The following is a 15,069-nucleotide window of genomic DNA, read 5'->3' as shown; positions in this document are numbered from 1 at the left end:
CAGACATTTCGGATGCATATATTACCCACAGACCTCATGGCATTTACAAGTATCACAAATAAGAATGTTGATTAAGTTTTTACAATCTACTTAATTTTATTTTCACTCAGTGTTGATTAAGTATCCATTGGTTTTTCTCAGGACTGCTTTAGTAGTTAGTTAAGCTTAATTTCAGAAGAAATACCGAGATACACCTGCAGGACCCCATTAAACAGCGGTTTATCAATTATGCATATTTTCCAACTTCAGCCATCTAGAATGCAATCGATAAACAATGCATGTGGTTAAAATACACTGTGCATTTCACGACTGCAGCATCTGCATTCCTACTTGGAACCTTTGCATGTTCTATCACAATTAATGCCCCTGATATAAGAGTCTGTTATTTAAGCTAAACAGTATCAAAACAGCACTAACTGTATTTTCAAACAACCACACCAAAGCATTTCAAGTACTTCACTGGTCATGAGAATATAAGAATGGCTGTATCTGCTCAGACTAGCAGACCACCAATCTCAGTATCTCACTTCTAACCACGAACAAACAGGCAGCTACATGGGAGTAGTATAAAAACAGAAGAATAAACCTCAGAGAACATTCCAAATCTCCAAAAACTTGTAAATCAAAAGCCTCCTGAGACATAGGTAGTATAGCTGAATTTAGACACCCTCAGGGACTTCTCTTCCATGAACTCATCCAAACACTTTTGACCCAAGAACATTTTAGCATCTACAATATTCCCCTGCACAAAATTCCACTAATTCCTGAAAAGCCAGGGATACTGGAAAATACTTAATTTTACTTCATTCTTCCTAGCTGCTAAGACACTCTGATTCTTTCCTTAACAAACTAACGATCATTCTACAACTGCCATGATGACTTTCACTTCCAATTCACCATCAAAATGAATTATTTGCTTGCCAAAAGCAAGGTGAAGTCTATGCAATGAGAAGAATTGTTCCTCCGACTTTTAAAACAGAAACATTCCCAACATTATCCCCACTTCAAATGTGCAACAAAGCAAAACAAGCTACATGTAGTCAAATATTTCAGCAATTGATTCTTTCTACAAGTTGTAAACACTGAAGCTTTGAGAAAACGCTGAAACACTGCATGAGTGTATCTACACTCTGAACACGGTCTCATGTAGTTCATTATATTAAAACATTTACATATGTTTATGTACTTACAATTACACATAAAGTACCTAATTTAGAGAATCACCTCAAATCTTGAAGAGTCTCAGAAAGATACACATTTTTATCACTTTTTTAAAGGAACATTCTATTAGGATGTAATTCTGCAATATTTATGAGGTTCCCAAAGTTCATGAGCTCCCTTTAACGAGCTGCTCTCCAACCCCCCCCAGGTTAAGGAGGGGTGAGGGAAGGAAAAAAGAAGAGAAGAATACAAGTGAAATCTGTGGGTTGTTTGATTTTGGTTTGGTTTTTTTAAACACTTAAGTAAAGCACACAAAATCTGAGATAACAAAATGCTCCCATGTCACAGAATAGTTGGAGAAAAGAGCATTTGTAAAATTAGATAAACTAGGAACTTCAGTTGTATGTCGATAAAGCTGCCATTTTATATGACATAAAATGTATTAACAACCATATTAATCTTTATGCTCATCTCAGTTACTTAAAAGGATGCATACTGTTTATACTGAAATTGTATATATTTTGTCCTGATTATTTATGTTTCTTAATTATTATTCCTAGTCATTAATACATTTGGAAGTAGCATTTACCGTTAGTTCTCTCTCAACGCATTCTTGTGTGATTTTTGAAGTATCAGAGAGAGTACTCAATTTCATTTTTATCTAGTTCAGAAAACGTGAAGAAACTGCACAATTGAGACCTTTATTCCAGCTAAGCACTAACAGTCTGTAAATTCCAAAAGAAAGGTGAACTTTATTGATTTTCCCCCAAAAGTTGCAAGTTTTCTTATGATACTCCTTTTTGACACAACTTTATCTTCCTTCTCTAAAAGTTTCTGCAGTGCATCTCCAAAGTGTTTTCCCATCCACTTTTTTTTTGTCTCCCATGAGAATATAGAGCCACTTACCTCCTAAAGGAAACAATTATTTCTAACAAATATATAACATCAAACAACACAGGCTTGCTACAACTCCTCTAAAGTGCAAAAATGCCTTAAAAAACAGGGACTGAATTTATTTCAGTATAATAGATACCAACATCAAGGTCATTACATTGACAGATGAAAGTAACAGTTACAATTACACAACATTGTTACAGTAAAAATAATTCTTTTAGTTCACAGAATAGAGAACAGATTCAGCTTATTACTTTAAGTGATTAACATATGATACAAGGCCAGGATACTTCTTTTCAACACAGTGAGTAAACGCTAAAAAAGTTACTGTGGCAGCCAGTACTAGAAGTGAAAGGAAAAAAAGTATACTAGGTTCAAGTTCTGCACTCCTAATATTTGACATTTCTGTACTTGATACTGATTTGCACATGCAGGTTTGGCAAATAATTATGCTGCTTCACTTGTGCACACAGACAGAAAGCCACGTACCTGAACAGTTGGAAAAGATACTATAAAATTATTAACATTTAAGATTCAAAGTCTGATGTGAAAATAGACTTGGTTAAGTCCACTAGTACAGGACTTAGATCCAAAGTGTCAGTCATTACAGCTGTGGTATAAACCCCAAGACAATGAAGTAACGTGTAACTTAAACTAATTATAAAAATGTGTCCTATAGACAGGCAGAACAACAAAACAAGAAGTTCGTCACAAGATCCAAGAAAGAATAAACTGTTACTGTAGACCATCTCTTCCTGCACCATCATCCCTATACGTAAAGACCAGTCTTACTAGGGGTGGGCAATTCTTCACTTGAACCATACAGGAAAAAAAGGGCGTGTGTGGGAAAATCACTCAGGAGTCCCATTAATTTCATACTGCAGATAAGGAAGTATCTTATTCTTTGCAAGAATAAAACTCAAATTCAGAACAGGTAAATAAAATCACACATATTGCTAAGTCATTTGGTTTTCCACATACTTTTTCTAAAGCATCTTTTGCAAAATTAACTAGATAACTTAGTAAGAACTGGTAATTGCCAACACAGAGAAACAGTGGTTAGAGAATTTACTGTCGTGTTGAAAGAAGGAAATTACCTGCACGAGGAGAATTGCATCTAAACCATGCCACTCTCATACTTCGATATGGCTTTATTAGTCACAAAATATCCTGGGACTTTACAACTTGAGTTACAGAACAACAGAAAAACCGCAGACCTGGTAAACAGATCTCTTCCAAAAATATTGTAAACACATTCCTGTATCAGTCTTCACCACTGTACAGGTTGACACTTAAAATCCAAAGGTAATGCCCTCCTCCCTTCTATCCTGGGCTTACGAAGTTATAAAAAAATCCCACCCTCATGCATATGCACTGTCCATGACTATGCTGTCTCTGTCCCATGACCTGATGCACACATAGTCAGCATCAGAACTGCTATCATACCCTCAGAAATAAGCACCTGAAACACTATGGCCATGGATGACAAACAGCAATTACAAACAAGAGCAGCGGACTTGGCAAGAACACAGCACCGTGTCTAGAGGCCACATGAGTTCACAGCAGCATTTTTTCAGTCGGAGCTTTCAAAGCCTCCAAACTGAGCTTTTACATTAGAGTACAGACGGCAGTATTTTGTTTTAAAGTAACAAGCCTATACACAAAACAAATATTTCAAGATGGTTTTGTTTGCTAATGAACAGCACTAAGCAACTTATTTATAAACATAGTGCTATATTACTAAGACACCAGAGAAAACAAGAAAAACAGTCAATTGTTCTCTGCTAAAAACACCCACTAATGTCCACCAAACTGATTTTAAAAACAGTCGTTACACAAGACTTAAAAAGGTAAGACAGGCAGTAAATGAAGGTAATAGTGAAACCTCTTCATTTGATGGTTTTCAAAAATTCTTTCTTAATTATAGTTGTAACAAAAATAGTGCAGATTACATGCTTATTTTAGAGCTGAGAAGTCCTGAAAGAACTGCCCAGGCTCAGGTATAGTTCTCGGTTCTGAAATCCAAAAGTACATACATCACAAATGTTGGCTGCTGTTGCAGCATGCTATTAAAAACCCTAATTACAGTACAATTTGATGGAATGCCGCTTCAAGACAGTAAACATTCACTCAATACAAAAACCACCAAAAATTGTTCGGAAGCAGTTAAGTCTGTTACCTGTTACTGTCTACATTTCTGTCCTATAAAATAATGGCTTCTACACAAATATCTCACATTCAGTGGATTTCATAATCAGTACATAAACTTGTAATAGTCTACGCACAGTTTTATTTTGACATGTAAAAGCAATTAGTAGAGGTATCCTTTTTATTACTAAAAGCAAACATTAATGGCAAGAGATCTATACTGGAACTCCAACATCTGCTCTCTATACTAAAGAGTTATTAATTTTTTGTTCCTGTGACAAAGTTTGTTCTTTTATGTATATTAAAATAATAATGCTGCTGACCCATCAACTGCTCAGTATTCCTCAGTGGTTGTCTCTCCCATACAAAATCTCCAACAAAACGAGACAGAGGGAAAGTCAGCACACATGCTCGACCTGTCTCAAGCCAGAGTGCCTGGCCAAGTCCTTTACTCGAGATTTACCCGAACACTCTTTCCTCATCCTCTCCCGGCTGGGCAGGCAGACACTCCTGCCTCTTCCTAAACCCTTCTTCTCCTCCCAGAGCAGCCGCTGGCTGAGCTTCGGCGAGGCACTAGCCCTCCCAGGCCCGGAGGCTCTTGCTCCCCAGAACCCGCACCCGAGGCTGAGGAGGCCGCCAGCCCGGGCAGCCCCGCAGTCATTGTGCCGAGGGAGACGATCGCCGCTGTCAAGGCGCAGCTCGCCCTGCCGCGGGCGGGCAGGGAGAAGGGTCGGCAGCCCCGCGCCGCGGCAGGGCCCGCCCGCCCTTCCCCTGCCGTCCTGCCGGCCCCGCAACGCCAGTACAGGCGAGAGGCCTGCGGAGCAGGGGCTGCCTCCGGAGCCAGGAGTCCAGGCGGGCGCCATGCTAAAAACCAAAATGGCTGCCCCAGGGAAAGGAGCCCAGCTCAGGCCGTGAGGGGCTGCGCCTCCGCCAGCCCCGCCGGCCGGCGACGCCGCTTCGCCCGCCGGACCTCGCCCAGGTACCGTCCCCGACCCACAGCGACCGGCTCGGCCTCGGGGGCCCAAGCGGCTCCGCTCGCCCGGGCAGCTCTGCTCCCGCACTCCGAGCGCGGCCCGGTCCCCGGATCCCACCGAGCCGGTTCCAGCCCGCGCCGCGGCTCCGCACCGAGCCCGCCCTCGGCCCCCGTACCTGAAGCTCGGCTCGCTCCACCTCCCAGTGCGCCCTCTCCATCTCGAAGCGAGCCCACTCGTGCTGGATGTAGTGCAGGATCCCCGGGATGGTGTAGTGCTGGGGCCGGGACAGCTCGGCGGGGCCCGCCGCCTCCTGACCGGCCGGGGCCGCAGGGCCCTGGGGCTGCTGTTGCTGCCCTCCTCCTCCTCCGGCTCCGGCCCCCACGCAGCCCCCACCCGACTGCAGGTTCATGGTCCCACCCGCCTGCGGCGGTGGCTGCTGCGGTCGCGGAGCGGCCGCCATCCCACCGCCTCCTCCGGCTCCGGGGTGCTCGTCCATTGTCTGCGGGGAGCCCTCCTCCTCGTCCCGCGGCGGGGGCCTGGAGCAGGGGCCAGGGAGGGGGTGAGCGGAGCTGGCTGGGGCGGGGAGGAGGGGGGCGGGCCGGGCGCGGGGAAAGGGGGGGGGGGGGCTGCGCCGAGCAGTATCCGGGTGTCAGAGGAGCGCCGAGCCGCCGCCAGCCGCCATTACAGCCGCCGAGCCCTCGGCCCACCCACCCGCGGCCGGGCGGGGAGGAGAGAGGAGGAGGGAACGGCGCAGCGCATGCCGGGAAATCGCTCCCCGCTGCCGCCGGCTTCCTCCCCGCGGACGGCCAAGGCGGAGGAGTGCGCATGCGCAGGCGGGGAGGTGAGCGCCGCGTCCCGGGGGTGGGAGAGAGCCGTGGCCGGGAGCCCCCGCTTGGAGCTGAGGTGGCGGCGCACCGCCCCGGGGACAGCCGTGGCCGCTGCCCGGTTCTGTCGCCCTGCCCCCGCCCGCCGTGGGGCAACCCGCCGTCGGTAGCCGCTGCCGTGAGGCGGGGGGAGGAGGCCCAGCCTCGCCCTGCCCCGCCCGCGGCCCGGCCCCAGCTGGGTCGGTGTCGGGGCCGGCGGTCCCGGGGGAGCGTGGCCGGGCGGTTTCCGTCCGCTCTGAAGTAAAAACCGGAAGCGGTGTCGTTACGCTGGGGCGGCGGAGGCTGTGGTCGGAGGTGCTGCGGCAGCTCCGCGTCTCGGGAGCGTCAGGCGCTCCCGGTAGAGCCGGCGGGAATACGGCCGGGTCCGGGTCCGGGTCCGGGTCTGGGTCTGCTTCCTAAACCGGCGTGCAAACAGCGAATCGGGGTTTAAAACGCTTAGGTCTCTAAAACTCAGCGCTACTCAATGGTGCGCTGAATTTGCCCGGCAAGGAGGTGATTTTGGAATAGATATCTTAAATTTGTGGTGTGTCTCTGGAAGTTGGCTATTCCTTTTTTAAACGAATGGTCATCTTCATGGTATCTCCGTAGTGAGGGACATGTGTGATGTATTCACTCCTTGATGAGAAGGGAAAGTGCACAATGTTTGGTATTCAAAAGTTTTTGACGTGAGGAAGGTTTTGCAAGAACTTACAACTGAGCCAGATTAAATAAACCAGTATCTGTGATAGCAATGCTGTGTTTGATGCTGTAGTTTCACTATGGTGAAATTACCTCCGTTGCAAAATGTTGCTCTGAAATGCAATATTTACAAATTATCATCATGTCCCGCTTGAAATGATCTGTAGGTCACCCATTGTAAGTAAGCCAGGAGTTTGGTTTTGCCTTATCCAGTACTCATCCAGTAAAAAAAAAAAAGATAACTTCCTAAACAGGGCTCGTTCTTGACAGAGCTGGAATTCTGTTAATTAATGAAACAATAAATACTGCTTGTCTCACTGCTGGTGTTTCCTTTCTCTACTAATCTTTCCTCACGTGTGTATTGATATTTCAGTTGGTTTATCCAGTCCTTCCTTTCTTCTCCATTGAATCATTTCCTTCTAAAATTTCATCCTACAGTCTTCCTGATTCCATACAGATTAGCCAATCTAAATCCAATTCCTTTCCACCTCAGCTGATTTTTTTCATTGTCTACTGACAGTATTGAATCATTACTAAAAATTAAGACTTACCTCATAACCAGTTTAGCCTTCTGTTTAGCTCCAGTCTTATGGGACATTCCTTATTTCTGAGTATATGGGAGTTACTGCAAATTAATTCTGTTACTATAGTCAGCCAGCATTTTGACAACTCAACAGCAAAGGAAAACTTTTTTACTCTTTCCTTCCGCCCTGACTTCCCTAGATTAGTAAGGTTGCTTTTTAAAAATCCGTGATCCTGAAGTTGAACACAGTATTTTATTTTAAAGGGACATAGATGTAGTTGTTTCATCTTTGGATTAATTATAATGTGTACAGTAATAAGATTTAGAATACAAAAATAATTACTATTATGGATAAATATTTATTATGCTGCATGTGATTTTTACTAAAGCCTTGTCCGTGATCCGAGCGAGGAAGAGCAAGGGTATGGATTATGTGAGCGGTCTTCAGTTGCTGCGTACTTCTGTACAATAAGTTCATAGCCAGGAAGCTTGATAGCCTAATGTATACATCAAAAATATTTGTTCTCATGCTGTCACCTGCTTATACCTCTACCATTTAGTCATTTTTTTCTTTTCAATAGTGCTTTAAATCCAGTTTAGCCCATTTTGTTCTACATTTAGCGGACACATAAAGTGCAACTAGACCTCTGCATCCAGAAAACCAACTTGTTTAGAGTTGGACAGTGCAGTAAATTATTGGCTTATAGTTCTAGCCAACATTTATTTTTAATTCTTGGTGAGGCAGTTCTGTAAAAATGTAATAATGCATTTCTTGTTTACTATTTGATCTCTTATTTACATTTTAGATGAGAGTCCTAGAATGTTGCAAAACTTTGTTATAGCACAATAAGTAAAATGCTTCTAGATATGTGGACCTTGACTAGAGAGGGTTTGGCGTGAGAGACGTGCATCTAATTTGAATGATAACTATACTGCAAGAAGTCTTAAAACTCAGATGGTGTTTCTTTTTTATAATTTGTGTGTCAAGAGTATGTATAAATGTTGGTGAAATCTTTAACAAAATAAATGAATGTTGAGTGCTTGTATCCACTGGAGAAGTAATTAAAATTTTGTTTAAAATATGTTTTATGGAATCTGCTGGGTTGGCCATGCTGGAGACTTAAGACCTTTTTATCCGCAGAACAGGTATTGCAGGCTTTACCTCTAAGAGGTCTCAACCAGTACCTGGAAAGACAGCATTTAGGGGTGTGACTCACAAACAGGGACAGCTGACTTTGAGTTGTCTCATGTGGTTATGCAGCCTACAGAGCTGGCATGTCCTGGAAGCAGTTCCTGAGCCATCGTGGTTTCTGTTTCAGCATTTTGAAGCAAACCAGGCAGGTTTCAGTTTGTCTTGAAATACAAAGCCAGAGTTACCTGTACAGGCGTGGGGGGGGAGAGCCTGCTTGGGGGCAGTAAGATCAAGAAGCATCTCTCTTCATGAGCCCAGGTCCTTAGTCTTCTGCGTATGTGCTGGTTTGGAAGGAGTTAAAGCCATTGTATTGTAAGTCCTCAGCGACTATGTGCTCCATCAGTATACCAGAGTGAGTCACACAGGCCAATCATGATACCAGTTTTCTCTCGTAGATGTTTATCTGCGAGAAATATTTTAACGAGGGCGAGATCTAACACAGTGCAACAGCACATATTTAAATCTCAGTAGTTAAACTGTGTGTCATTTGTGTGCATGCCAAATGATCCTTACAGAATAAATACTTTGTAAGGGACATAAAGGAGAGTGCTAGTCAGTCATTCGGGAAGGTAATTTCTTTTGAAGGAAAGTTTGCAATTTTGAGACTTTTTACATCTTTCTCAAGTGATACCTTCTGAGATTTTTGTTTCTAGGGAGTCTTCATTCTGTCACAAAGTTTCATAGGTGTTTTGTAGATCGAGTGTGCAGGAAGCACATACTGTAGGCTATTCTGGACAAAAATTGTAATGCATGGTTGACTGTGATGGGGAGAACTGGACTTGACAGCCCATCAGGATCTGGATAGTTCCTTCTAGTCTTCTATTCCTAAGCGCATTTGTGATGCAGATAGTTGTCCAGTGACCTGGAATGAGACAGCCTATTCATTTCTGACAAACAGCCTTCAGATAGTAATGTCTTTTCATTACTAAAATGAGAAAAATAATGGCAGAGATATGAAAGGCTTGCATCTTGTCACCAATTCCCTTCAACCATTTGATTCTGTATGCATAAAGGCATCGTAATTTTTGTGTATGTGCATGAGAATGCACAGAAAACCACATAAGAGCTGTATTAGAAGAAGCAGAACTATCTTCGTAAGTAGAGTACCAATTACTGATTATAAAAGGTAGCTTCTCAAATACATAGAACTTGATGAAGGAATGAGAGTTTCTCCACTCATCAACATGCACGGATATGCTTTTTGTTTGTTTATTATACTTCAAAGGTTTCTTTATATCTTATAGATGAAAAACTAATTTTAACACGTGGTCTGTATCTGAAAGCCAACGTGAAAAGAGAAGAAATAAACTTTGGTGGAAATGACTTTGAAATTACTCATCCATTTCCCTTTTTTTGCCTAAATTGTGCAAGGAAATGTTTTTATTTGTAGAAGTGATTTTTTTTCCAGAATTTTTCTAAAGGTTATAAAAAAAACCTTAAGATATTTTTAACACCAGTGTTATTCCCAAAGACAGGTTCCACAGCTATGCTTGGATGCTTTTTGTAAATGAAAAAAAAATATTATTTGTACATGTAATTTTTTTCCAGTATTTCTGCACAGAACTGTGTGCTTGTGCTGCCATTTATATAAGCAAAATTTCTGGCTAAAATTTTGAAACCTATCTTTGGGGCTGGTGGGAAAATACAGAAATGACCAGTGATCCTAGTGGACCTCTTTCCTACAGGTATTAATCACCTGTTCTAATACTGTGAGTGATTATTGCCTCACAAATTACAGACAACACATTTGAGTTCTACTATGGTTCTACTTCCGTTAACAACATGATTCATGTTTTTGTATCTGGTCTAGATAAGAGCATTTGTGAGGATTAAAAAAAAAAAATCTGGCCTAAAGTATTTTCATATGTAAAACAGTCCAGGCCATTCATAAAAATGCATGCAGATACAACAGTTGGAACATCAGAAAGGGATTAACCGTGTAGAAAGATTAAGTTAATAAAGGAATAATTAGGATTAGAGGCCAATCCTGCAGTAGGATCCATACGTGTCAATTCTTCGTGTATTTCTCCTGTTATGTATTGCTTGACGGTAACTCAAAGGCTCTGCCGGTGCTCCTGGGGTAGTTTTACTGTCCTCCCTTTCTCAGATCCCACTTGAATATTTGCAGGCATGCTAAGCCTCAGGTTTTTACTCTTCATGGATGGATTTGTGCAACTTGCTGATTTCTGGGAACGGGACTTAGGCTTGTCAGTACCGTTCATGACTAAATTATTAAAATACCTTGGAAACAACTTGTTCAAAACAGAGAACTACGAATTCATGCTTCAGCAGTACCAAACCCAAAGATGAAGCGTGAAACTAAGAAGAAAGAAAGAAAGCTGTCCGTGTCACTGTCATTACCAGTTTAGCTTGGACAGATGTCTTTTGCAGTTGGTAGGAACAATGTGCGTAGCTTTTGGTCTCCTGCTTCTGACCTTGCTACTTTTTCATTAAAACAATGGGCAGCAATTCTTAAGTTGTTCCTCTTTCAGACCACAACCCTTTTTAAAGCAGCTTTAAAGCTTCGGGTTTCTTTTACTCATGAGGTTGGACCTTGCTAGAGTGCCTCCTTCTGAGCTGGAAGGTCGTTCATTCTTATCCTTGTTTCTTGGAAAGCTTGTGTCAAAAAAATTGCTATGTCATGTCACTGTTTTACATTTCTTTATGCCTCAGAACATTAAGTCATCGCTTATTACAACTCTAACTTCAAGCATCAATACAAAATAGAAAGGGGAAAAAAGAGCTGCACATTAAACACAGAAAAGATTGTCTAGATGGTACTCTTCCATTTAGTCGTAAAAGACAGCCTGAGCTGCCATCCAGCCGTGAAGATCCTGTCATACATTTCCATCTGGGCCCTATTTTATCTTAATGACCTTGTTCATTCTTTCTCAGAGACCAACTTGTGCTGGTTCGGAAGCCCGGGGTGCAGTGTACAAGCCGTGTGTGCCGCTGCAGCAGCACTGACCAGCGTTCGTGACTCTTCTGTCAGAGCAAATCAACGAAAGTGGACTCCTGTTCTGGATGTGAAGAGACTTCACTGTGCCTGGCAGAGGTGAGAGAGCTTTGAGATTGTCAGACTCCAAACAGATTGTCTTGTCCCGAGGATTGGTCCTGGACTCCTGTTCCCTGGGGGTGTCCTATGAACAAGAAGACATCAAAGAGGAACTTACAGAATAACAGGGGTAAAAGCTTTCTTACGGGTGAAGGGTTGTGCGAGGGAAGAGTCCTCCCTGCTAGCTGATGTATTCTTTGATATTTTCCTCCATCTGTGGGGCTTGTGAAGATTTAAGGGAGAAAATGTAGTCCTACTCATCCTATGCCCCTTTCTAATGTGTTTTCTCTTTTGAAGAGTTGTATGCAGGGGATAGTCAAGGCAAGAAGATGATTTAACTCTTCACCTCTGGTATTAATTCACAATTAAGACTATGTTTTTGTCCGAGAGCAGCATGTCTGTTAGAAAAGTATCTGGTCAGAAAATCAGATAATTTCGGTCAAAGTTTCATTAAAGTAACGTAACTGCTCCCAGGATGCTTTTCTGAAATCCTTCTGTGAGTACTTCTTTGTCTGTTGTAGGAATTTTCCTTTTATTGTTGACTGATTTTTGTGAATTTGGTCTGTGATTTCCACCACAACTACCCCCACAACCATCTAGTTTTAATACTGTTTAAAGCAGGGACGAGCAACAGATATCATCTACCTGGACTTGTGCAAGGCATTTGACACTGTCCCGCGTGACATCCTTCTCTCTAAACTGGAGAGGCATGGATGTGATGGACGGAGCACTCGGTGGATAAGGAGTTGGCTGGATGGCCGCACTCAGAGAGTCAACGGCTCAATGTCCAAGTGGAGACCAGTCACGAGTGGCGTCCCTCAGGGGTCCATGTTGGGCCCGGCCCTGTTCAACATCTTTGTCAGAGACATGGACAGTGGGATAGAGTGCACCCTCAGCAAGTTCGCCGATGACACCAAGCTGTGTGGTGCCGTCGACACGCTGGAAGGAAGGGATGCCATCCAGAGTCCTTGACAGGCTGGAGAGGTGGGCCAGCCTCATGAAGTTCAACCAGGCCAAGTGCAAGGTCCTGCACCTGGGTGGTGGCAATCCCAGGCACAAATACAGGCTGGGCGGGGAATGGATTGAGAGCAGCCCTGAGGAGAAGGACTTGGGAGTGCTGGTGGACAAGAAGCTCAACATGAGCCGGCAGTGTGCCCTTGCGGCCCAGAAGGCCAGCTGCATCCTGGGCTGCATCAAGAGGAACGTAGCCAGCAGGTCAAGGGAGGTGATTCTTCCCCTCTACTCTGCCCTGGTGAGACCCCACCTGGACTACTGCATCCAGTTCTGGAGCCCCCAACATAAGAAGGACATGTTGGAGAGGGTCCAGAGGAGGGCCACAAAGATGATCAGAGGGCTGGAGCACCTCTTCTATGAAGACAGCCTGAGGGAGTTGGGGCTGTTGAGCCTGAAGAAGAGGAGGCTCCGGGGAGACCTGATAGTGGTCTTCCAGTACCTCAAGGGAGCCTACAAGAAAGATGGGGGAAGGCTGTTCAGTAGAGCCTGTTGTGATAGGACTAGGAGTAATGGTTTTAAAATAGAGGGAAGTAGATTTAGGTTAGATATTAGGAGAAAATTTTTTGCAGTGCGAGTTGTAGAACACTGGAACAGGTTGCCCAGAAAGGTGGTGGATGCCCCATCCCTGGAAATGTTTAAGGCCAGGCTGGATGAGGCTCTGAGCAACCTGATCTAGTCAGGGATGTCCCTGCTCCTTGCAGGGGGGTTGGACTAGATGACCTTTGAAGGTCCCTTCCAACCCTAACCATTCTATGATTCTATGATGTGGTACTTTCTCAAGGACAAGAAATGCCCGTACTACATTTTTTAATATTTATACTAATTTACACTACTAATGATACATATTTGGCAAAAATTAGTAATTTTTTTCAGTTCTTTAGCTCTTACAGTTAAAATTTTACTGTTTCATATGGTTTCAATTTCCTTACTGGCAGTGCTTCTGAAGCTGTAGATAACACTGTACATAAATTATCAATCTCCACTTGGTTGAGAAAGGAACTCTCAGTATCAAGTCTGATTAGTGAACATACATTTAGTATAGAAATCTGAACTTCTTTGTGTATGGAGTAAACCACAGTACACTGAGGTGATCACTTTCTTGAGATCCAAGTGGTGATAAAAGAGGTGGCTTTTCTTTCAGAAAATAATTAGGTGGTCAATATGAATCGAAAGTAAGCAATAATTAATGTCAGCACAGTATATTGGGATTTTTGTATCCCTGACATGAAAGGTTTAGATGGTATCACTCATGAAACTTATGTAGCCAGTTTATTCAACTTGCTAATATTATGAGGCAGCACTTAGGCAGCTTGCCTTGTTACAAAAAGTGAGCATATGTTTAAATAGTCTATGAGGTTGCTGCCTCAAAAACCTATTTTGATTTTTATATTTGTCCCCTTTTTCTTTTCTGCATTAAGATATACTGTTTTTACGCAAGAGCTACACCGTATCATTCTGGGAATTCCTGATATGTTGGGTTTTTTTTTAGCTTGCACTTTCTCATAGGAGCTATGAGATGTTAGGGGAGAATATTTGTGTTATACTTTAGTAAAGCAACAGGCAAGGAGCAACTCTTCAGAACTGCAATAAAGAAACAGCTTTTGCGGTAGTTGCTGTATTTCCAGTGCATTTGGGCCAATAAATCTGTGATCCAAATAGAGAGTCAGATGGAAAACATTACAGTGACTGTTTTCTGGCATTAAAGAAAATAACCAAGAACTTATAGTTCAAAAAATTTCATCTGCAACTTGTGTTTTTTTGCATGCTTTTCAAAACATGAAAGATTACAGTTATTTAGCAAGCAGATTGTGATATATATTGTGCTCTTTTTTATAGCCTTTTTATTTGTACATTGCAAGTGACATATTTCTATTTTACAACTATATTTCAGTGGCGTTGTGTGCATTAATATTCATTTAGGATGAGATTAAGCTGTTTTGAGTAATTAACATGAACAGATTTCTTCTTGGCTATCAAAGACCCACACTTAGTTTGCATTAAGTGCAGTATCTTCCTTTTGCATTAGTGTGGGAAATCAGGTGGAAAAAAATAGATTTCAGCGGCTCGTGGTCCAGCTCGAGATATATGCTGATACTACTGATATGGAGATATTTAAGAGGCCCCTATTTAGGGTGTATGAATGGGGAAAAAAAAAAAAAAAAGAAAAAGCTAATAGGCCAATATTGCTCTTATGAGCTGTGTTAATCTTGTAATTTGGTATTGGGCAAATTTCTGATAATGTTTCAAATCAGTTAGCATGTAGGAAGAAAATGGCGAGTAAATTTATGATTTTCAGGAAGAAATTGTTTACTTCTCCATTTTCCAAAATCCTACAAAGTAATTAAATTGTATGATAATGAGAAAGCTATTATTTATTAGATAGTAACCTGATCTAGTTGAAGATGATTTATTACTTATTGAAGATTATTACTTATTCAAGATGATTTATTACTTATTACTGAGCAACCTGATCTGGTTGGAGATGTCCCTGTCCTTGCAGAGGGCTTAGACTAGATGACCTTTAAAGGTCCTTTCCAACCCTAACC

At 42.7% G+C, this 15,069-nt stretch overlaps 1 protein-coding gene and 1 long non-coding RNA gene across 6 annotated transcripts in view; one reads left to right on the top strand and one right to left on the bottom strand.

Moving 5' to 3' along the window:
- Nucleotides 1-6,001, bottom strand: part of STRN3 (striatin 3) — a 64,438-nt gene extending 58,437 nt beyond the window's left edge. For 3 of the 5 annotated variants that reach the window (XM_086749343.1, XM_086749345.1, XM_086749347.1), the window contains exon 1: nt 5,353-6,000. In XM_086749343.1, coding sequence (XP_086605469.1) covers nt 5,353-5,673 — 321 coding nt within the window. In that variant the 5' untranslated portion in view covers nt 5,674-6,000. Of the gene's footprint in view, nt 1-5,352 lie in introns of all 5 variants that reach the window. The other 2 variants (XM_086749344.1, XM_086749348.1) reach the window with 2 other exon arrangements.
- On the top strand, nt 4,755-11,898 carry LOC147600535 (uncharacterized). The gene is made up of 2 exons (XR_015258724.1): nt 4,755-5,182; nt 11,350-11,898. It is a non-coding gene; the product is annotated as an uncharacterized LOC147600535 (long non-coding RNA).
- The last annotated feature ends 3,171 nt before the right edge of the window (nt 11,899-15,069 follow it).

This window comes from Chlamydotis macqueenii, chromosome 5 (assembly GCF_036417535.1).
Source record: "Chlamydotis macqueenii isolate bChlMac1 chromosome 5, bChlMac1.mat, whole genome shotgun sequence".
NCBI lineage: Eukaryota > Metazoa > Chordata > Aves > Otidiformes > Otididae > Chlamydotis > Chlamydotis macqueenii.
This window is presented reverse-complemented; position numbering and strand designations above follow the sequence as displayed.